This window comes from Passer domesticus, chromosome 2 (genome assembly GCF_036417665.1).
Source record: "Passer domesticus isolate bPasDom1 chromosome 2, bPasDom1.hap1, whole genome shotgun sequence".
NCBI classification, from domain to species: domain Eukaryota; kingdom Metazoa; phylum Chordata; class Aves; order Passeriformes; family Passeridae; genus Passer; species Passer domesticus.
In genome coordinates, this window is record NC_087475.1 from 111524813 (window position 1) to 111548499 (window position 23687).

General features: G+C 39.3%; 1 protein-coding gene across 50 annotated transcripts in view; it reads left to right on the top strand.

Annotated features, from left to right (window-relative positions):
• The window catches only part of ABI3BP (ABI family member 3 binding protein), a 161549-nt gene extending 138707 nt beyond the window's left edge, over positions 1-22842 (top strand). For all 50 annotated transcript variants that reach the window (XM_064410698.1, XM_064410709.1, XM_064410708.1 and 47 more), the window contains 9 exons: positions 278-361; positions 1770-1838; positions 2505-2717; positions 4162-4273; positions 12840-12919; positions 14366-14395; positions 15375-15536; positions 19314-19427; positions 21539-22842. In XM_064410698.1, the coding sequence (XP_064266768.1) occupies positions 278-361; positions 1770-1838; positions 2505-2717; positions 4162-4273; positions 12840-12919; positions 14366-14395; positions 15375-15536; positions 19314-19427; positions 21539-21654 (980 nt within the window). In that variant the 3' untranslated portion in view covers positions 21655-22842. The remainder of the gene's footprint in view (positions 1-277; positions 362-1769; positions 1839-2504; positions 2718-4161; positions 4274-12839; positions 12920-14365; positions 14396-15374; positions 15537-19313; positions 19428-21538) is intronic.
• The last annotated feature ends 845 nt before the right edge of the window (positions 22843-23687 follow it).

A 23687-nucleotide genomic window follows, 5' to 3' on the forward strand; every position in this document is an offset into this window, starting at 1 on the left:
TACACCAGGTTATATTCTAGCCAACTAAGGTCCTCCAAGACAACCTCAAAGTAGCAAAGAAATTTCTTACTGGGTTTTAGGATTAGGTTATGTTTGCAACTAGCACAGTTCAGAACTTTCCTAAATCCAGCTGAGGGATTACTAAGATTTCAATGACAATACTTGTTGCATGAAGCAGTTGTCACAAACTGAGTTCTCTTAGAAAATGAGAAAGCTGTTTGACTCCTTCAAATGCTGAATGTCTTGTTGCTACAAGTCCCTCCATCTATCACTATAGCTAAGCCTGCTGGACCAACACCACCTGTGAGGACAGGAACATTATATAAGACACCAACAGCTTTTGCAACTCCAGAGTATTACGGTAAGCATGTTGAAAACAGTTCTGGTTTCTTCTTTTTTTTTTTTCAATTGACATTAATGTTTCCATTTTTCTTTTGCTTCTCTTCCCTGAACTTTATTAACGCATTGTATATTTAACATCAAAAGTATTATGTCTGGGGTGATTCTTATTTCTTTTATGCCTTTGGCTTTTCTGATCTGACTGAGATCTAGCTCCCTTCTCATTGTTAATTGAGAACATGACAAGGCTTCCATCTTCAGAAATCCATACATGCTTAGTAGGCTTTCAATACTACTCTGTGGTCATTTAAAGCTGTGCAAAAACTGGATAAGGTACTTCTTTTCCTCGATATTTCAATTTTCCTAGGACATAAATTCAACATATTATTTTTCAGTGACTGAGAGTCCTCATCATAGATGTGATAGCCTCCTTTATTTGATCAAACTGCCACCATTTTAACTGAAAAAATTGTTGTAGTGCAATCACAGTGCTCAGTGGGTAATTTGTCCTTTATGAAACTGGGAGTTGATAACAAATTCAGAGCTAAGTCTTTTCAAGGTGGCATACAGTAATGGGTTTGGAGGAGGATGTGCTTAGAATTTTTGGGCCCAAATGTGCAGTTCTTGGTATATTGTCATGAATGATGCTGCTTCTAATTTTCCTGGATTTATAGTAACACTTAAATTCTTGTCTCCTTACAATGATCATGAACTCACTGTGACCCACAGTGCCCAGTAAAGCACACTGGATGCTAGATTTATTTATAAATGCTTGTTGGGAAGGTATTGTGTTTTATCTGTTGAGGTCCACTGTAGTACTTGGATCATGTTCAGTGTAGTGTCTAATTAATATAACATTGTATCATGAATCCTGATTGCTTTAGCTCATTTCTCTTCACCAGTGTATTTGCTTTCAATTTCCTTCAAATTTTGTGGAAGTTGTATACTCTGAAGACAGATTTTTAATTTTTTTTTTTATTTCCTTATTGTTATTTTTAGACAAGTTACTTTGCCAATGTAATAGTTCTATATATCCCAGGAACATCAAAAAGTCTCCAAGCTAAATAGCCAGCACAGTGCAAAAAGATCCTTTTTCCATGGCTGGCCTTTTTCTTCCTTACCAAAAAATTAAATTAAAGCAAGTGCAAGACAATGTTTTAAAAATTGTTTTACATATATTGCATTAATTGAATCCTGCTGCAGTCACAAAATATGTAATTTTGATTGTGGCTGGCTGTACTAGCAGGTAAGTACAGGGTTCACACAGCATCATAGAAAAAATACCTAAAATGAAGAGCCAGATCTGCCAGCAAATATCTACCATTTATCTATTCTTAAAATTATTTAAAATGCCAAAGAAACTGTGAAATGCTGCAGTTCTAACAATGAAACTTTGTATTTATTGCAAATTATAACTGTGTTTTCCGCAGTTGATGCAACAGTCTTCAGCTCAAGTCCTACATCAGAAACTGATTCTTCAGGAAAACCAAGGTACCAAGGTAGGATATTCATAGCTATGGTTTTCTTATTTCAGGGGGCATGTGAAGTCTGAGGTATCTTGCATCAAATTATCTTATTTGGTTATTCAAAGACCGACATTTTATTTGATTCTGTGTCACTTTATTGGCAGATGTAAGAGCTGCAGTACAAACCATATTTTTCTGGACTAAAGTTATTGCTCCTTCTGGTGACACAAAGGTGCATGTCTTTGTATTAGCATAGCCCTCAAAAGCTGCAAGTAGAATTATAGTCTCGTTTTACTGTAGAAGAAATAAAGTTGATTTGTTTATTTTGTGACAGATTCTAATTCTTTCAAACAGTGTGTATCACCTACTAATATCTTCAGAGTATCATTTCATCAGTAGTGCCAGTGGGAAGAGGGTGAAGCAGTGCAGATTCCAGGTCAAACAACAATAAGTAAAACTTTAAAAACAAGCCAAAAACCAAAAAACAGCAACAAAAACACGAAATCCAAAACAAGCAAACAAAAATGAGAACAAGGAGCTTAATATTGAATATATGGGGTTTATTCTGAAAGCTTTGTGTTTCACTTGTGCAGACTTTTGCTTGGTGTCCTGAGATGGATATTGTGCACCAGGTGAAAGGCACTGCCATTTTGTAAAAACACTCTATTGAATAACACCTCTTTCCTATATTGTTCTTAGCCCCCCATGTCAAGTACATGAAGAAAGATGATGATGTGCCTTGCTCCATCACAAGCTCTCTTGAGCATTTTCCTCAAGAAGAAGTTGGCAGCAAGGAAGAACCCACTCGTCCTCCACAAAATCCTCCAACCAACCTCACAGTGGTGACTGTAGAGGGCTGTCCATCCTTTGTCATATTGGACTGGGAGAAACCAGATAATGATACTGTTACTGGTTGGTTTGATTTCTTTCCTCCACTGTGTGGTAATACGGTATTTCCAGCTTAATTTACTTTCACAGTAGTTTTTTGTCATTTGAAAGGATTTTAATCCCCAGGGATTAAAGGAGCCCAGTGGTTTGGGGGATTTTTGTGCTACTGTCAGCTCCAGTGTGGATAAGAAAATGCTGCTAGATTACACAACAAGGATCATTGGTGTCAGTGACAACACAAAAAGATACTTAAGAAATATGACTCTGTGTCTCCTCCAATTTTCTGGCTCCTCTCTATACAGGATCTGTTAAGACCTAGTCAAGAAGTACCAACAACACAGCAGTATATCTAGATGCACACACATAATTTAGGCATCTTTCTTGACTTGAGGCTGTTTCACAGTGGGCCAGACACAATCAAAGCTTACGTCCATCTAGTAAGTCAGTGGAACTGTGCCAGCACAATACTTGCAGTATTGTGACTCACTGCAAGAGGGTCAACATGCCCACTCTGTTGAAAGAATCTGGTTTTTCGTTCGTTTCTAAAGGAAGGGCTTTGTCTTAAGAATAAATGCCTGTGAGTCATGCAGGGCTCAGCACACAGACAGGTAAACATGCAACATGGCCATTCTTCCATCGTCTTCTGTATTTCAACATTAGCTGACAAAAATTGAACATTGAACAACATTAACAACTCAGTAAATGACTCATCAAAATCAATTCTGAATTCAAGAGAAGGCATTGAATCCTGTTTTCTGAAAACAGTGATTGCTTCATATTGGCACCAGTATGACATTACTTGTTTAGACAGGCTTAAACCAGTTTTGCTGTCATCTCTTTCTATTTTTGTAGTTTATGCATGTTTTTCCAATCATCTTATTTACGCACCACATCTCTTTTTTTTAAATAAATGTGCTGTTTCAGATAGAAAGGTGGAAACAGAAAACATAATTTGTTGCATCATTTTGCTTTTTGAATGCTTATTTTGCTTGACTTTAACTGTGTACAAGGGGTTTCATTGGGTATGCCCAAAACCAAAGCACAATGGAAAGGTCTGACAAATAACAACCAAAACAGTGATCACACTCACCTCCTTGTTTTCATAAAAACTGCAAGCGTCAGGAACCAAGACCATTCTGCTCATGCTTTGCTTGTTTGTGTTGCCACAGAAATGAAGGGCAGTTTGTTGCCTTGTGCACTGAGTAAGAAGCAGGCACTGGATGGACTCCATGGTTCTTGGTGTGTGTCTGTGTGCATGCACATATTTGCATGCTCATTCATTTCCTGCATTTTCTTTTCCAACCTGAATGAATTTAAAAGTCCACATAATGTATTGACTTCAGGCTAGCAAGAGGCAAAAAGGCTGAATTCCTGTAAAATTGCATACTCATTCACTATCTGGCTGTATTTAAGAAGCTCAAGCAAGAGATATTACTTGATCTAATTTTTCTTTGCTGTAATTTTCCAGAGTATGAGGTTGTGTCAACTGAAAATGGAGGAAGCGACGGTGAAAAGGAGAAATCAATTATCACTACAAATCAAACCCATTCTACTGTGGAAAACCTAAAACCTGACACAAGGTAGATAAATAATATAATGTTTTAAGTTAATCCAACTAATTTACTGTCAGCTGTCTGCCATATCAAATGGAAATACCTGTGGAAAGAAGACCTGATTGGTTTTACTCCTGTTTTGAAAGAAAAAAAAAAGTATGATTAGGTTTAGCTTTCTTGTAAGTTAACAGATAAAACATATTTGAGCAATCTTTAGGAAATTTACAAGAGTATTTGTGGTCTGGACAAGCTGCAGAAGCGACCTACTGTACCAGAAAGACTACTTGTCAAAAGTAAGAAAATTGCTGTGAGAGGAAAAACATGTTTGTCCTGAATGTATCATTTTCGTTCAGTGTCTTAGAAGAGCTGGCAAATTAAAAATGAGCACGTGAATTCCAGTTCATGGTGTGCCTCTCATGCAACTAGTTCAAATAAGCATGATCTATCTTTAAATATCAAATCTCATTGAAAAGTATTATTCTTTTTATGGTAAAATTCAGAGCAGAGAAGAGAACCACTTGTAGTTTGTTACATTGTTTACTAATTGCATAGAATGTTAATGAGCAACACTTGGGGTTTTTCCTGCAAGACCATTTGGCTTTGGTGAATGGGTGTTTCTGGTTTAGATAAACTAAGATATAAAGGTATAGCTTTTCCTGAGAAGGGAGCAGCTACCATTCACTTTTCATTCATCCCAGCCTCAAAAAAGAAAGACAGTGAAAGCCTTTCTGGATCCAGAGGGCCACTGCCCAAAACTGAAAACCTTTGGTATAAATTGCAGTGGTGCATGTCCCCCAAGTCTCATCAGATTTAAGGATGTAAAGTCCTCAGAGTGTCTCTGTTCTATAAAACTCCCATTCCAAGCGAAATGTGTGTTTCCTAATTGTGAGGGCACCTTGAGAGCTTTGGCAGAAGTACAAGTCACTGTTACCACTTAAATCCAGGCTTGCTGGCACGCTAAATTCAGGGAAAACAAGAAGGTGTTTAAGACAGGTAGCATCATGTAGACAGTATCTGTTCTGCCAAGAAACATCACATGTCCATAATAAAAGTCTCCTGTCTATCAGGAGCTGCTCATTAGATGAAGGAAATGTGCTTGTGGATAAAACTGACTGCAAATGGGAGGAAGAGCAGAAATTAAACACAGCTCAATAATCATTGTAACACAGTCCCTGATATGTTTAAAAATTCATCAAGGAATACATTAGACTGGGAAGGAAACTTTTCCATAACTAGCCTCAAAGGGAAAAGCTGCAGAAGAGGTAGAGCTGGAAAAGAAACTTGGTAGAGAAATAGAAATCCCTCCCACAAATGATCAGTATTTTCAAAAGTACCAGCAATATATGGAAACAGAGGTGCTCAGTAGCAGAAGGTGAATTAACTGGGAAGAACATCTTGGCCTGGGAACACTTTGGAGAAACTGACAAGCTGAATTAGAGACCCTATTTTTTCCAGCTTTTCTGAAGCTCTCAGTGAGGCTTGTGTGAGCCCCCCATGCTGGTCTAAAGGTCCAGTGCATTCAGAGCTAAAGGCAGTTCAGGACAAATCTAAAGCAGACAGACCTAAACAAAGACTTCCCAAAAAGGCATAAAAATGTTTGTGAATCTGTTATTTCAACCTTCATGGGTAAGTCTAAACCAGAAAGACCCTGTAGCAGCAAGCCAGTTCCAGGCTGTAGTTGTGCAGGTGTTGGCTCTTGGGGAGCAGTACCTGGCAGAGGGTCTGCACTCATGCTGGCCAAGGTCTAGCATCCTATTGAGGCACTTCAGGTAGGATATGGGAGTGCCTCGCCCAGAAGCTGATGAGTTAATTGCCCACAACCAACAGGAGGGAAGCAAGACAAACAACTTTTTGGTGTGAAGAGGGAGGACAAGCAGCAGGGAAAGGCTGGGGGCCAGATCATGCTGTTTGTTTGCTTCACTCTTTTACATTCTTCAAATAGGTGATACTGCTACACCTCTGGAAAGCTCTGCAGCAAGGCAGACACCCTTCTCCCTTTCAGCTGGCCTTTACACAAGGCAGCTTTTAAACATTAGGAGCTAATGGCCAGACTTTAAATATTTCAGGAATTTGGACAGTGTTAGGGAGGCAACAAAGAGACTTTTACAGCCGCTCATCAAAAATTGCATGTGAGACTGCAGCTGTCAGTAAGTACAAACACAGAAGTTAAATGGGATGAGGATTATGGTGTAGTATTCTGTGTGTCCATTTAGCTGTCTGAAAAGTGACTAGATCCAGAAAAAATGCACTGGCTGAAAAAAGAGTTTTGACTTTGAGTACAGTTATCAAGTACTTGGTTTTGGCAGACTCATTCCATGATAATATGGAGATGGAAATGAAAATGGACTTTCATAGGTGCACAACAACTTGTGAAGGTTAATTTTAAACAAATCAGGTTGTGTATATTATGGAAGTTTGTTGCCTTTCTGTCTTATATATGCCAGCTTTATGTGTTCCTGGTGACTTGACTGCAAGTCTGATACTCTGAGATGAAAGTAAAATAGAGATTTGAAAAGCTTCTGAATTTGAAGACGTAGACTCTTTAAATAAACATGGGGCACAGTCAGCTGCTTTCTAATGCAATGGGTTGTTTGGGGTTTTTTTCTTTAAAAAAAAATGTTTTAGAGGTGCCTGTACAATGGGATTTTATTGGAATGTTGACATCCATATGTTTTTTGCCCAAGGAAAGACATATTATATCCATGACATTTCCCACAGTAAGGCATGCCTCACAGGTGACAACCACACATTAATTTAAAGGATTTTTCCTTGTAGGACAAACATTTTATCCTCTTTTTCCCCTAGAGAATTATCAAATGCGGTAATTGCAGGATTTCAAATTTTAGAAGATTTCTGATAGTTTAAATAACCCGTAAAGTTCAAGTCTTGATATCCATTATTTGGTTGGTCAGAGTTCTTGAAATTGGTACTCTTGCTGTAAGTAAGCTGTTGATTGGCTTCAGTCTAGAATTCTGTTTAATTTCATCAGATTTGCTCCTGTAACCTTTAATTGAAATATCCCAAAGCATGTAGTGTTTTTATGCTATGTGAGCTAGGAAAAAATATACATCTTCCTTATACAGATAGTTAATTGGATATAACCAGTGCCTGAAGAAAGTTTCCTTTTGTTTTATGTCTCCTGCTTAAACATTTCTCTTATAGATGTGCTTCTATGATCTAATATTCACATATACACAGTGTTGATTATGACTTTATCCTGTAGTTAGCTTTTGTTACCCTTTATATTATTTCCAAGGACTTTAGAGCAGGTTCAGGTCACATTTCACTCAGCACCCTGTTCATTATCCTACTGAAGCACACATCAAAATTTCTGCAGTCTTTGTTATCTTTATTCTTTTAATGAAAATATTTATTCTTCTTTCTCCTGGTTGCTCTGAACACAGCAGTGAGTTACTCAGTCTTTACTCTTTTGTTCAAACAGTGAGTGTCTGCCACTACTGTACTTGATGACTCCTGAGCTCAAAGCAGCTGAAAAGGGGCCTGGACCAGGTCACCTTCACAGCTGCCTTGCAACACATATTATTGTAAGATTGGACCTTAGGGAGATTCGCTGGTCTTGTAGATCTCATTTTCCTCTGGTTTCTTTAATTCAGGCAAAGGTGGCTTAGTGTGTTAATGCAAATGTCATTTCTATCTTAGCAAAAAAGAAACAAATGCACTAGTATGAACTAACAATTTTTCATCCTCCACATGGAAATTCTGTGATTCTTATAGTGAGAAATGCAGTGTTTACTCCATTTGGAAAAGAGTCAAAGTGCAAGACTGATCATTTTGGTCAAAGTAGTTACAGTCTAACTTCCAAGCAGCCATTTGAGGAATGAGACCTGCAATATTCCACCTAAGTTGTCTTACAGTCTTCTGTTTCTGAGTTTCCTTAAAAGGCTGCTCACACTGGAACTCCCAGTGGTAGTAGCACTGGCATACCCAGGACTCTGCTCTTTCCTTGTTTTACATTAAAATTTCATAAGAAAGCATTGCAGTAATTTCTCCTATGGTAATAGTCAAGCAACATCTTCCATATGTGAATCAAGATAAGGTTACTATCCACAATTTTCAGTGTTTTCCATCTTGAGCTGCTTGTATGCAATAAACATTGAGAGGCCTGAGAGAGAAATGGGCTTACTGTGGTTTTTGTTGTCTTAATTCCATCTCTTCTGTAGTAATAATGGTGTTCCTCTGCATATTCTCCTTGGAAAAAAAATTGTTTCACTGATCTGTAGTTTTTTCATGGACTTTCCTAGCCTAATATATTAAATGCAGATGTTGTTTGGGTTTTTTTTCCAATGAGATTTTTTTGTTATTTCTGCTGGTTTCTCTGCCAAAATATGTAGTTCTTATTTCTGTATCCCTGCCCTATCTTGAAACCCTTCTTTTTCAGTTGATGCACATTTTCTGTTTCATTCTGGTGGTTTGTTTAAAGGCAGTGTAGCCCATAGCACAGACCATAGTGTCCAGAAAGTTCTACAGCCCAAATTTCTATACAAGCCTTCAAAAAAGCCTGAAGACTGCTGAAAACTGTTCTCATGCATGTTTGTGATGGCAGTAATAGGAAGGTAGTAAAGAAAGATATTAAGATTTGTCACAAATAGCTCTGGGAAAGTTTGAGTAGCCATTGGAGGATGTGTTCCACCAGCCTACTGTAGAAAAAGAGTATGAATAAGAAACAAAAAGCCTGTGAGGCTTGCATTCCACAGTTTTGTATAGCTTCCCATTACGTACTGATCTGCTTCCCCATTAATTATTTTGATTTCTAATATACTTTTCTTCTTTTTAAAAATGTTTTGAGTGGTTTCTGTTGGATTTTTGGGTTTGATTGTGTCCTAAGGCTGTTATCACCTTTATCTAATATTGTTTTTTATTGTAGTTAGCACCCAAACATTCTAATCACATACAAGGAAAAATCCAAGAAAACCTCTATCACTGTTTAGCTTTTGTTAACCGCAAGGGCCAAGACATAGAAACTGTAAAGAAAGCTTCAATGCAACAAAATTCAGAAAGTGGCAGAAAAATGCTGGAGGTTTCTATTTGTTTTATTAAAAAACTAACAATATTGTACTAAATTGCTGTGGATATCAGGGTTCATGGATAAACATTTCCCGCTTCTTAGCCCTTCTTCCAAATTTGTTAGGAGAAAGATTCCTCAAACAAGCATAGCAGTTTGTTCTCTCTTTCTCTCTCTTTCTCTTTCTCTCTTTCTCTTTCTTCTTTTCTTTCCTGGTGACACTGCCATCCAAGCACACTCTGCAGACACAGAGGAGCTCTGTGCACAGAGCCCTGCACAATTGCCATCCAACACCAGCATCTCCCCAGAAACAGACCTAAAATCCCAGGACTGTACTCAGCTGCTCCAGTTCGCCTATTATGGTGAAAATCTCTCTTCACCATTTTCAGTTCTGCAATCTTCTCCTTTTGCATGATTTGAAAAATGCAGGAGCAGCTGCATTTGCCAGAGTTCCATGTGGTATAGCGATTTCCTGTGGTGGAAAAATATGCTCCAAGTAGTAATTACTGTAAGTCAAGTCCATTCAATCTGCACAAGGACTTTTACTGTCTTACACAGTTTGGGAGGATTTGGAAAGCCTGGTCTCCAAAAGTTTGTAGGATAGCAATCTTATAGATGTTAAAGGTGTGAGGCATTAGATTGCTGCTTACACAGGGCAGCAGAGTTTTTGGTATATTAGGCAGGCAGATATAAAGATGGAATGTAGACTCTAGTTTCTCATTAAGTAAGTCTAACTAAGCAGCAGACATGGATTCTATTAATTTTGATGTACATTCCTCTTGAAACTCTGAGCATTTTCCCCCTTCTTTGTGGTTTCTATAGGACTGCATAACAAAGCAGATAGTCCACTTTTTTTACAATTTTAATTGTATTTTTCAGATCTTTCACCTTACACAAAAAAGGAAGACTTTAGATTGTCTCCTATAAAAACAGCCACAGTATAGCTTTAAAAATACAGTAAACCATGTCATATTGTGATCTCTGTCCGACATTTCCTTCTTCTCCTTTTCAATGTTCTGTCAACTAGCTAATTCTCTTCATCTCCAAAAGTGGTTGTTTGTTATTTTTATACTGTAGAAGCCACTGGTATTGTTTTAAGATTGAAATTGGCAGAGGAAAGGAGCCTGTGATGCTTGTAAAAACACATACCACAGAACTGTAGAACTGCATGTATTTTAGTTTCTAAAATTTCTTTTTAACATTATTAATAAGAGGCTTCCCTAATTGACTGAGCTAAACTTTGGACATTTCTTTATTATTTTTCTTTTCTCCAATTTTCTTTATGTGTTTGCATAAGCTGAAATATCTATCTGTAGATTTTAGTTCTCTATTTAAATTTTGCCCTAATTTCCCAAGCTGTGGTTTGGTCTTTTGCAGAGAACCTAGTGATGTCTAAACCACAATTTGAAAAACAGTGCTTGGAAAATAGCCTTCAGTTCTTGTTTTTGTCTCTTTGGAATTAGAGAATTGATGAGTCCAAGTTCATAGACTAAAGATTTTTGGGAACAGGACTGATTCCTATGAAGAATGTTGCCTAATGCATCCCAAAGCAGAGATAGCAACTATTGAGAACAATATATTTGCTCAACAATCAGCAAAACACATACAAAGGGACAAAACCAGATAATTATCACCCATGAGATCAAACCATAAACTGCCCATAAAGCAATAGAACATTCCATCTTGATGATCACTATTACAATAATAGCTTTAGATCAGGTGTTCCCCCTGTGAAGGAAGCAGGAAAACTTCTTTGCAGTCTTTTATCTTTGGGGGTGGATTAACATCTACATTTTTAAAGTTGTATCATCTAGCTATTACTTTAAGAGTCCCAACACATTAGGAAATCTTTGTTTATGCTTCAGTGGTTCTTCAGAAAGAATCTCCAACTCCTTTGCTATAGTTCTCTATATTATGACATTTCCTACCAGATAAGAATACTTCTTGACCAAAGAAGTTTCTGTACCACGTGGCCAATGTGAATACTAACTGCTCAGGTCATATTTTTAAAAGCATGTCTTTGTTTAAGCAATGTGAAGTTGGGAATGAAGATTTATAAATTTATTAAACTGATTATTTAGTATGTCTCCCTCCTACCATGGGGTAATATGCGTAGTTCCAAATTCTCTACAGCATGTTTAAATAAATGTCAAGATTTCTCCAAATAGACTTTTTCAGCTCAAAAGAAGCCCATGTTTCTCTTAGTAATATCCATGAACTTCCACAATGCATCTGTTCAGCATACCAGTCTATATAAGTATTTCCCTCAAAAAGAAAAGAAAACCCTAGAAATAAAGTCAAATGCTTAAGTAAGCAATTTTAAATTTAAATATTGTCTTAGAAGTACGGTGGATGGAAAACAGTTGCTGGGCACTGCATGAATACTCCACTGAGGTTAATTAGCTCAGGTTTTGCGGGAGCCAAGGAGGAATGAAAGGTAATCCAAAGTTTGGATTGAATTATTCTTCTGGGGAATTGCAAATGGAGTTTACAAATTTCCAACTGTGCAGAGTGTGGTATGGGGGTTTTCTTTCTTTAGAAAATTGCTGTTTGGAATTGATTCCAGCAATATGTTACAATGCTATGTTACAGTCACAAGCTACCAAAATTATCATGGGTAAATGATCCTTCTCGAGTCAAGAACTGAAGGTTTGGTTGCCCACTTCTGGGGCTCACATTTTTTTATGTGTTTACAGCAAAAGTGCCTCTAATTTGGGGCCTGTTTTCCAGTCCATTTGACTCATGCCCTGTGGCTCCCTGTCACTGATGAAGAGACCCTCTCTGTTATGAGAGATTCACCATGCGTGTGCTCAGAGCATGGGAGATGTCCCTCTGTACATGGCACTTCCACTGGCAATCAAGCACTGAGAGGTGGGCCAGGCTTAAGAAGAGGAGGCTGATTTAGATTTTTTCTTCAGTTGTGTTGGTTTTGGTTCCCAACACAGTGGTGAAAAGGGATCATGAGATAACTGCAGCACAGGCCAGCCACATCAGTAAAAACACATGCAAAAGAGACTGCACAGTGTCTTGTCATTGCTTCATATACTTATTATTAACATACATTCAAGCAATTGGATCTTTGCCTTGGCTGAGCCCCTGTCCTGGAAGACTTGCCCTGTGTTTTGCTACTGGTCCTGTCTGTCACTGTGGGTGGGCCTGACAGGCATTGAATTGGAGGTTTGTGTTCTTAAAAAAGCAAAAAGTACAAATAAATAGCAATGTCCTTTACTCAGTCTCTGCTTATCAGGTTGCCTCAGACCTCATCTGAACTTGCTCCCTTTGCCAGAATGAAACTGCTGTGTGAGAGGAGACAGACAAGTCAGTGTTGAATTAAATCAAATATTAATAGTATGTGTGCAAAGAATTATCAAAAGGACTGGTTAATTTTGTGTTCAGTTCAGATCTTACACAGTTAGGACAAAAAACGTCTCAGTGGTTTTGTGGCAAGAAATTGGGCTTTTTTGTTCTCCAGAAGGGGAGTAGCCTCAATGTGTGTGTTGCTTGCTTGCTCCAGACTATTCAAGAATGCTCAGTTTGCAAAATTTTCATCTCTTCTCTTTTATTCCCCAGTTATGAATTCCATGTGAAACCCAGGAACCCCCTTGGCGAAGGTCCAAGTAGCAATGTTGTGACATTCAGTACTGAATCAGGTGAGAACGTCCAAAGATCAGACCACCATTTACAGGGCCTTTAGAACCCATGTCTGTGGGATGCATGAAAGGCTCTCTCACTTCATTTTGTGCAGTCCTGCTCTTTAATGTCTCCTAATCGGCTTTTTACCACCATGCCTGCAAAGTCAGCCAGGGACCAGAACTGTGTTGTGTGAGGATGTAAGATGGACAGACTGCAAGAGAAAAGAAACAGAGGAACATTGTCTGGTATTCATTGCAAAGAAAATTACTTCATCCTTAGAGAGGACTCAGTAATTTAAGATTTATATTCCTGACCTTTTTGCATCTATCCAACTCATTAACAGCTTCTGGATGGGGAACATTAGGGACATTTTTGGGCTGGTGTGTTCATAGGTGTTTTTGCTACCTGTTCAATAAGGCTGCTGTAAACAGTGATGTTGTTTGGCTGAAACAAAGATTGAGAAAGAGCTGTTGTGAAGAGTCAGTGTCCCAGAAGGTCCCCTTCCATGCTGTTTACTCTCCAGTGAAACTCCTAAAGAGGTGTGTACAAGCCTGTTTTGGCCACTGGTTGGTTCCCAAGTCAAGTACTCTCTGACTCAGAGGTGAGAATCAGAGAGTTTTTGCTTTGCCTATTCTTGCTGACTTGTTGACTCTAGGCAAGCAAGATACCATCTTTTGTGCAGAAGTGTTTATTGCTTGGTAGTACTGAAAGACCACATAAAACACAAAATGGATTTAGCCTTTTTAAAAGGACTTTCTCAATCTGTGTTTTGAGCCAGGTGTAATAATTTAATAGTCCTCAGCTAGTGCTGTCACTGATGGATGAGAGTTTTGGCTGAGCAAAGGATTACTCAGGGAGGAGTGCAGACTATGCCACACATATTTAAAACCTCTGAATACACTCTTTGTAATTCTAGATTGTTAAAAGCAAAAAAAAAAAAAAAAAAATTTGTGCCAAGTGCAATTTTCATGAATGACAAGGCTTGTGTTTGTGTTCTGTCTCCTATTTAGTTTGGACAAATTAAGCATGCAGTTTTGTTTTTTCTTAATTGCACACATCCATTTCTCACATTTGGGATTTCAAAGCCAAGATTTTTGTGGCAAGTATTACATATGTGCCCTTTTTATTATTTAGGTTTTGCAATTGAAATTTTAATAAGGCACAGTACAATTGGTTCTGCTGTTTACAGGTTTAAACTCTTGTTTTTACTAGAGCTCTGCTTGGCTGGTGTTGTCCCATAAGTAAAATTATTAAAAGCTCATTGATACTGGAGTTTCACACAAGAAATATATTTCTTCTAATTTAATTTAATAAAAAAGTTAACTTTGCTTCCAAAACTCTTTCTGTTTCACAAATTACAGCTTACGTCAGCTGTAAAAAATCACTTACCAATGCTTTTCCATAGAATTATTGGAAACGTTCATTTTACAGTGTCTGATTGAATGTTTGTTTTCTTCCCCCAGCGGACCCAAGAGTGAGTGAGCCAATTTCAAGTAAGTGTTTTATATATAAATCTGATCAGCAGTTTTTTCAGAAATGAGATAGCAGAATTTTACTAGGAGGGTGGCTCTGCTGCACCAGCTGGATGAGTTACAGAGTCAAACAGCAGTCACACACAATTTCACTCCTTCCACCCATGCCCCTGCTAAGCAATTCATGCGAGGCTGTTTGTTTACCTGAGCTTCAGGCAACCAACGTGATGTGGAGCTCCCATGGCAGCTGGGATGGCTTCAAACCAATGTACACAAATGAGCCAAGGACAGCCTCATATTTTCTCAACCTTGTCATTAAAGCAGAGAAAGCTCTGCAAAATGAATAAGCTACTCCACACTTTTTAAGTGAGTTAACAGAGCGCAACTCGGAGGATTCTATTTATCTGTCTTTGTGTTTTAGGAAAATGTTCTGCTTCAGAAGGTTTGATCTAGCTCTGCTTTAGGCCACTTACAAGACTCTTCCTGTCCTTGATGGAAGGTGGACTGAGCTTTTGAAGAAGAGCTGAGATCATTCAAGCAAATTGGGCTGCTTTTTGTATCTGTAATAGTCATCACTTTCACTTTGACAAACACCGTGGCACCATTTTTCTCCACATAATTAATGGCACTTCGTTCTTATATGTGTTTTTGTTAGATCACAGTTTGCTGAAAGTTGATTGCCTTGGCTTGAACACACTGAAGAATGGTCACTGTATCACACACTTCGTAAATGAAAGTATTTCCAATACAAGCATTGCCCCCTAACAAGGTCCTAGAATGAACCTATTCCAAACCTGCACCAGAGGACAGCAGGAGTTCACAGCACCAATTGTATCTGCATATTTTGGTGCTTTCCTGAAATATTTCTCATGTTCAAAATGCAGATGTCATGGTACATTCTGCTTCATCAAGGTTTCTAATTCTAGTTATTCAAACACATTTGTTGTGTGTAATTTTGTATGGAGCATCATACTTCAGCCTCTTTTTTCCTCTCCTGCAGTGGGGAAAGATGCTATCTGGACTGAAATCCCATTCAATTCAGACACATACTCGGAATGCAAAGGCAAACAATATGTAAAGAGGACTTGGTATAAGAAGTTTGTAGGTGTGCAGCTGTGCAATTCTTTGAGATACAAGATATACCTCAGTGATTCACTTACAGGTAAGAAACATTTAAATCAGTGCTGTCCATATTACACATTCCTGAAAGATATTATGGTTTCTGAAATAAGAGGTTTAACAAGATGAGCTCTGCTGAAGTGTGATCAGATTTGTTTAATTTAGTCCACAGATTAATCATCAGTAATCTGCTTGTGCTCAGTAACCATTGATATGTTTAATACTGAGTTTTCAGACTCCAGAGATACCTCTCTGTGGTGATCATCTGATTATTTTAGGTACCTGTTCATATACTGGGGATCATACAGAAAACAAAGATCAGAGTGAATATCATATATTGTAAAACAGCCAAACTGGTGTTTAATTATCAATTAGAGGAGAATTATTAATTAGAATTATTAATTAGAGGATCAGGACCTCATTTTATACCAGGATTACATCTGTCATTCCCACTCCTTTCAGTAAACATCTGCTTACTTCTTTACTGGGAGGCTTATAAAGACATGACTTTAACTCTAGTCAACAGGTTTTACTCACCTGCTTTGAAATTTTTGCTTTGTTTTCACATTCTCCATTTTTGCTTATGATCTTTTTTCTCCACCTTTTCGTATTCCTCATGTTATATTTCATTACTAAGGGAAATTTCTTGGCCTTACATTCTCAAGGTTTTTTTGGTGTTTTAAGGCCAGTTGAGTGTGATGTGTTTAAGACCTGAATGAGGTGAGACATGCTGGGGAATCAGCCTGTGAGAAGTGTTTTTCAGTTTGTTGATAGGAGATCTTTGTGTCTCAGGCAGCTTGTCCAAGCTGTATCTGCTACACTAAGAAATATGTTAACTTCTTATAATGCATCCCAAGCTGCTGGCTGTCTTCTGTGTGAAGCCTGTTATCAGCCAGCTCTGTGACAATGGCATTAGCATGGCATCTGAGCACAAAGATGTGTGGGAAATGCCTTTTGAGTGAAAGTCAGGCAAGTTTGTTCAACACATTGCATTGAATTAGTTAGGGCGACAGTGTGTCTGGAAGAATCCACTTTCATGACCTGAAGTTGCCCCATCTCTGAGCTCAGCACCTCACAGGAGCAGGCCTCTGGGCTTCATGGAAAGAATATGGAAGGAAAAGAGCAAGGGAGTGTAGGGCAGCCCATGCTGCCATAATTTTAAGCCTCCCTGCTTTGCATCCGGCACCGTTCTCTGATGAGCGGAAAAGGAAGGAAAGCCTTGTCATTAATAGTCAAGTACAATATTCCGTATGTAAATAATATCTTAGATATTATGTGAATAAGAGAATGTTTTGAACAGATGTATCATTCATTCAACTGTTGCTGTACTAACCAGCTGTGATCAAATGACAAGCATTGGCAACAAGGCATGATGTGTCCCAAAACCAGCCAGCAGAGGAAATAGCAGTGCTAATCTAGCAGGACTAGACTTCAACCCTAAATCAAGTGAATTAACACTGCAGTGAAAGCAGCTCCAATCTGAAAAGTTTAATATCAGGAGCCCATTTTCCTATTTTCATTAGATTGTTTTTTTTCTTGCTGGAAGGGTGGTGGCCTAACCTCGTTGGAAAAAAATGAGGTAGACACACTGTATTCATTATACTCGCTAAGCCTGGTTCTTGCACTTGAATTGTTACAACCAGCGCTGACCAGTTGCCACAATATTTATAAGAAGTGAAACATTTATGCAGAAGGAAAGCAGCCCCGTTTGCTAAGTGAGGCCTCTGAGTGTGAGTGAGGAGTTTGCCCGTCTGAGGCCAGGCTCTGTTCTGATGTGCCTCACGGCCACCTCGCCGTGTCCCCGAGGCCAGCAGAAGTGTCCCTGCCAGCACCTGCCAGCTGGAGCGTGTGTGCCGGCTGTGCAGGGCTGCACCGAGCTCTGAACTCCTCTGCACGCTGAAAAATCTTCCAAAGCTTGCCTGTTGAAGCAGTGTAATTGCCTGGCAACTTGGGCGCTCTGTCCAAATGCCATGGTATCAGGCAGGCAGCAACTGTATCTTTGCATGCTGTTTTTCAGCATGAATTTATTCTCCTAGTGCTGCGGAATTTATAATGTATAAAACAAAGTTGGTATGTACAATTGTAAGGCCACCCACAAGGGAACACTGGGGGGAAAAATTAACTTTTGCTAGAATTGCTATCCCCAAAGCAGAAAATCCGTTATTTGTTAGCTGAATGGTCTTAAGTGTGTTCTTTTATTATGGAAATAATTGGGTAGTAAGAATGTAATATTCACTGAGAATGCTGCTAAATTATGAAGACCAATTATTTGAGTTATGCATAGGTTAAGATGTGGGCCAGAAGAATATGTGTGGATCTGCAAGTTACTGTTCTGGTGTTAGCCATTAAAATATCTGGCTTATTCTCTCTCTTATGGAGAAAAACTGATCTCCGTTACACATGCCAGGACTGTTCCATAAACCACCATCTACTGCTGACCTCATTTAACAGTCCTCCAGAGCAGTCACTGTAGGCATTCCAGAAAAGCAGGCCACCTAAAAATAAGTATTTATTGAGGGAAGGAAAAAAATAAATTCTATGTGTGACCTTCAACAGCTGTGGAAAAAAAAAAAAAAGGCTTTTTTGGGCAGCCTGAATGTTCTTAATTTCAGTGCAAAAATTTGCTGAGAGGAACTCCCTCTGACCAGTTCTCCTACGGAAAAAAACATGTTTGCAGCCAAAGCTAGATAGCAATAAATAATTTTGTAAAGCTAGAGAAGAACCACATGCACAGAGGCCATCAACTGGAGGTGAGAAATTCTGGCAAAGTATTGCTCAGATCACAAAAACATTGGAGTTTATTGGTAGGCTCCTTTTTTTTATTAATTGTTCTTTGGGAGCAGTATAATAACCTACCCCACCACCTCTCAAATGGCCAGACTGGCATGGATTCAAGGCTCCAGGACACCCAGTATCTAATGAGTAACTGGACTTTCTGCCTAGCTTATACCTCCATCCTGAGCCTTTTTCTAAATTCTCTCACCTTTCCCTTCAACGTCTCAACCAAAGGTTGAACATATTGAGAACTATGTGCTGTGAAAGGAGATTAGAAAGAATGGTAAGTTTATCTACAAAGGTTTCCATCCCAGGTTCGGGAAGAGAACGTAGCATGCTCTCCTCCATCTTCTGAACTGAATTTTACTGATGTCTTGCAAATCAAATCAGCAAGTAAAAAAATCTGTCAAAGCTCCTTCACTGTGCCTGTTAACAGGATAAGCACAGTCTGTCACATCAGCACATGCTACATGGGACACTTGAGACCTTGATTTCTACTCAGTTACAGTCAAGTGTCCTGTTAAGCAATCCTGCAAGCAAACAAACACATGGACACACTCCATGCTCTGGATAAGTACTTAGTATCCGAGGTCATCTATATGTTAAGGGCTATCACTTGCACATACATGCTGTAAAAATATGATGATTTATAAAACAGGCCTTGGCTATGTTAGGAGGTAGGCTGTAAAAACATCTCTGAAGGTACTGGGGGCTTCCTGACAGGGAACCAAACCTGTCTTCCCTTCAAATCACTACCAAAACTTGCTTTTTGATGATGTTCTTGGTAGTAACAGAATTTCCCTTACTGTATGAAATGTAAGGAGAGGGAAAAATTATGTCCAGGCATAGATTTCGGCCAGGAGTGGGGCCTTAGCCTTGAGCACTTGGAGCCTGCACGTCATGTTCAAATTACAGCTACAGGTCCTGAGAGGAAAAGAATCACAGCTTTCACCTTGGCTTCCCCACAGAGGAAAGAGCACAGCCCATTGCCTCTGGTGGTTTTTGGAAATAGCCTTCACTAACTCTGCTGCTTCTTTGCTTTCAGGAAAATTTTATAACATAGGAGACCAGAGGGGCCATGGAGAAGATCACTGCCAATTTGTAGACTCATTCTTAGATGGAAGGACAGGACAGCAAGAAGATCTGCCAGTCAAAGATGGTAATTCCCAACACCTGTATCTGTAGCAAACCTGGGCAACTCCTTTGTTTCTATTTCCTGCCAGTGGATTGAATGCCCACTGCTGGGGTGGGCGATGAAAGGAGCTGCCAGCTTTGCAGGCAGAAGAAGGTCAAGAAGTTCTTTGACAGTGAATGATGACTTCTTAAGAAAGTTATGACTTGGGTTCTGTTAGGCAGCAAACAGCCTCTCTCCTGTTTAAAACAGCCCAACAAATTATTCACAGTTGGTATTACATATTTAAACCCAACCACAAATTTGAGTTTGCAGAGAGGCATTAAGTGGTGTGTTCAAACTAGCAAGGTTGATTTAAAGCACAGTACGTAATCAGTTGGGCATTAAATACCTTGTTTGGTACTAATGAGAAACTGAAAATTTATGGCCGGAAAATGTAATTCATGCTGCAGTAATTCTGTGTGTACCAATTGCAAAAGGGTGCCCGAAATTCCAGTCTGGTCTAAGTGGACATGGGACTGGATGTGCTAAACACAGCCGTGACCTGCCTGGCTATTTTTCATCCATTGCTGAGGTATAAGAAATTTGTACTTCTGTCAGCTGAACTCTTGCCTTGCTGCTGGCAGCAGTGCCAGGGTGAGGTGTTCTGTTCCTTGTGGGGTAAGAATTCAGGCTGTACTGGTACGTGCACGAGAGCTGTGCATGTCACGGAACATTTTACTGAGGAAAACAGCAAAACAGTTTTCAGTACAATATCAGCGTGTTTACCAAACCTTCCTGTGCTTCATTTACGAAACACCCCACATGAGTCCAGGTACACATCGAGGTAGGTGTGGGAGATGAAGGTGAAGCTCCTAAGTCTTTCACAAGTTTTTCCAAAAAACAAAGTAATTGAATGGTCTGAAGGGTGTTTGTTTATGCGTTTTGTGGGTTTTTTCTAAAGAGGTTTTTGCTTTTCCCTTCCCAGTCAGTGCTGCCCATCTGAAAAGATATTTTGCGTAAGAGATGGTCAGAATCCAATTTGCATTGCCAGGACAGCAAACTTCTCAGTTGTACCAGATTCACACCTTTAAAAATATTTTAATATTTTAAAAAACTTTTACCTAACAACCTTGCTACCTCAGTTTAAAAGATACTTATAACCAATTTGATTTTAGCAACTGGATTTGAGTGAATTCATGAGGTACGATCATTTTAGGCCAAAATAAACAACAAAACAAGAAAACAAAAGACTTCACCTTTTCAGTAGCTTGTACTTCTAGCAAATGAACTGAACAGCCCAACACATTAATTGCTCTAGTTGCAGCAAATTGATTTCTGAATTAACTTCACGTATTTGACATGAAGTGCTGTGAGAGAATCAGAGTGAAAAAAACCACAGACTCGGGACATGTTGTTGGATAATGTATAGGGAAGCTGACTCCCTATTCCTGAGGTATGGTTTATATAGTACTTTAAAAGATACAGTGTGTATATTTGACCTGAAGTGCTGTGAGAGAATCACAGCTGATGCTGTCTTTCAGCTGCAGAAAGATTTTTGTGTGTGTGCGGCTCCAGCCACACATGTATTCCTTATGGTCAGGTTGGATGGAGCCCCAATTCCTCACTTTAATTTTTTACCTAATGTTAATTGTTTGAATGGGAAGCGTGTTGTCAAAAGCGACAGAGTGAAAGCAGGAGGATGATTTGGATGGGGGGATGCTGTGAGCTATCCCCAGTGACCGGGTTTTATTGAAGTTCACTGCAGTGTCAAGGCTGCACAGTGGGGACTATTTGTCACTGTCACTTTGCAAAGCAGTGCACCCTCCTGTTCCGGGAGCCCAGCACAGCCAGAGGGGGGACAGAGGGGGCACAGGCTGTGCCCAGCCAGCCCCACCCACGGCAGGGTGCTGGGATCTCCAGGGGAGGCACGCTTCACCTCTGTGCCACCACCCCAAGTACTTCTGCTTTGAGTTGGATGGGCAAATTGCAGAGTGCTAGTGGATGTATGGGCAGCAAACTGCTTGTGGCAGGTGGGTTAGCGGCTTGGTGACCATTTCAGCCACTCCCTGAATTGTCAGTTACAGACTTCTCATGGAACCAAAGCACGGTACTGTCCTGAGAGCTTCATGCAAACAAAACTCTCTTCTCCGTTCCAGGGTTTTTCAGGGCAGTTCGTCAGGAACCTGTCAAATTTGGGAAGATAGGCGGGGAGACTCAGATAAACTACGTGCGCTGGTACGAGTGCGGCACATCGATTCCTGGCAAGTGGTAGGTGCCACGGGAAGAGGGAGCAGAGGCCCAGCTGCCCCGCGCAGGCTGCAGGAAGGCAACGCTTACACCGGTCTAATGCCAATACTGCATTCATTGTGTAATAGTGTAGGCTGCTTACTGTAGTTATCCAGTGTTACAAATTTGTTTTTAGAATTTAAAAAAACAAAACACAGGCTAGGGACGTGTTGTAGGATAATGCATAGGGAAGCTGGCTCCCTATTCTTGAGGTATGGTTTATATGGTATTTTAAAAGATACAGTGTGTATATTATTTATCACGATGTTGTAATAAATGTTTAAGGCACAAATATGCCAGAGTTGGTCATGGAATGCAGTGTGTGTTAGTTTTAAATATTCACTGGTCCTGTAATGCAAGTGCCATAAGCTACCCATCCTATCTGTTACCATCTGTAACATCTCTCAGTCATAAATTATAGAAAAGATCCTATAATTTTTAATATCCTGCAGCCAGTAAACTTGAAGCACTTTCTCCTTACACGTACAAACAGTTTATGCTCCTGCCAAAATGCCGAGGTAGGTTGCTGTATGTGCAGCTTTAAATGATCAAGTTCAGTGGAGTTTTCTTCCATGTTTGTTTTCAAAGCCATGTTCAGCCTGTCACTATGGAGTCAGCCTGGCAGTGGCTGGCAGGGAGGGTCGGTATTCCCTAATTGAAGTGGACAGGTACATATGTACATGGAATGAAGAAAACAAAGCTGGCCTCCACAGCTGGAGTTTTTCAGGAAAATGTAGTTTTGAGCCTGACACTTACTGGTTCAAAAGCCAAATGTATGTACTGTGCAAGGGGACTTGGAAAGACAAATGGAAGAGGAAAAAGAATAAACTAGTTATAACAGCATGGTCAGGTTTATTTTATTTAAAAAGAAAAATTCTGGTTTAAAACAGTTTTCATTGGGGACAAAGGGGAAATACTGAAAACTGAACTTTAAAACTGCTTTATAGTTATTTTGATTAAAACCTCTCCCAAAGCTACTTGTTGTACTGCTTGAACATTTATGAACTAAATAAAGAGATGTAGGTTTTTTTAAAGGTGTTATTCATTACCTTACTAATGTATTGAAGAAATATGAACAGGAACTACCAGATCTATATAGTAGTCATTTATAGAAAATACCTTATAAAGTACATTGCAGGTACACTGTACTCCTAATAAAATATTTTTTAATCAAGTGGTTTTTTTCAAGTGTTTTACATGGAAACAAGACTTCGTTTCTGCAGTAAATGCTGTTATTCAGAACAAACTGCTTGCTGGAACCAAGGCCCTGTTAAATGGTCTGATGAACATGGGATGTGTTAGGTCCAAGAGCAGAAATGGGAGGTACAGCCCCAGCTTACGGAGTAGCTGTGGGCATAGCACTATTTAAGGATGCTGCAGGTAGGAATATTTTCACTCAGTTTCCTAATTTGTCTTTAGGAGAGCTCAAGCAGCTTGCTCCAGCTCATTTTTTTTATTCCCCACTTAGTTTTACATATTCCTAGAACCTGCAAAATGGAAAATATTAACTGGGAGAATGTTTTGCCCTCTGCTGTAATGTGGTCTACTGACTTCATTACAGCTCTTGATCTGCTTTTTCTTGGCTCAAAATTGAGTCATTAGGATTGCACTCCCAAGTTCTTCTGGGTGGCAAAGAACCTGTGGAAAGTTGGAGTTTTTTTAAGAGCTCTTTTTAAAGTTACCCAGTTGGCTTAAATTTTCAAGTAATAAATTAATTCTCTCCCACAACTTGTTAAAACAAAATTGATAAGAGGCTTTAAGATTTTATGGATTGGTTTCTAACCATTTGGTAAAAAGTCACTTGATAATTAATGACGGCAGACAGCACAAAACCACTCCCTGCTGTGAAAGCCATCTGCAGTCCCAGCACCTCTCCATTTACACACCCAGAAATCTGCCTCTCCCCCTACAGACCCCAGCACTGCTCCTCTTCACCACAAAGTCTTTGCACCCAGCACGCACACTGGTCTTAGCACAGCTGTCTTGTTCAGTGTTACCTAACTTCTAAAATCAAGATCA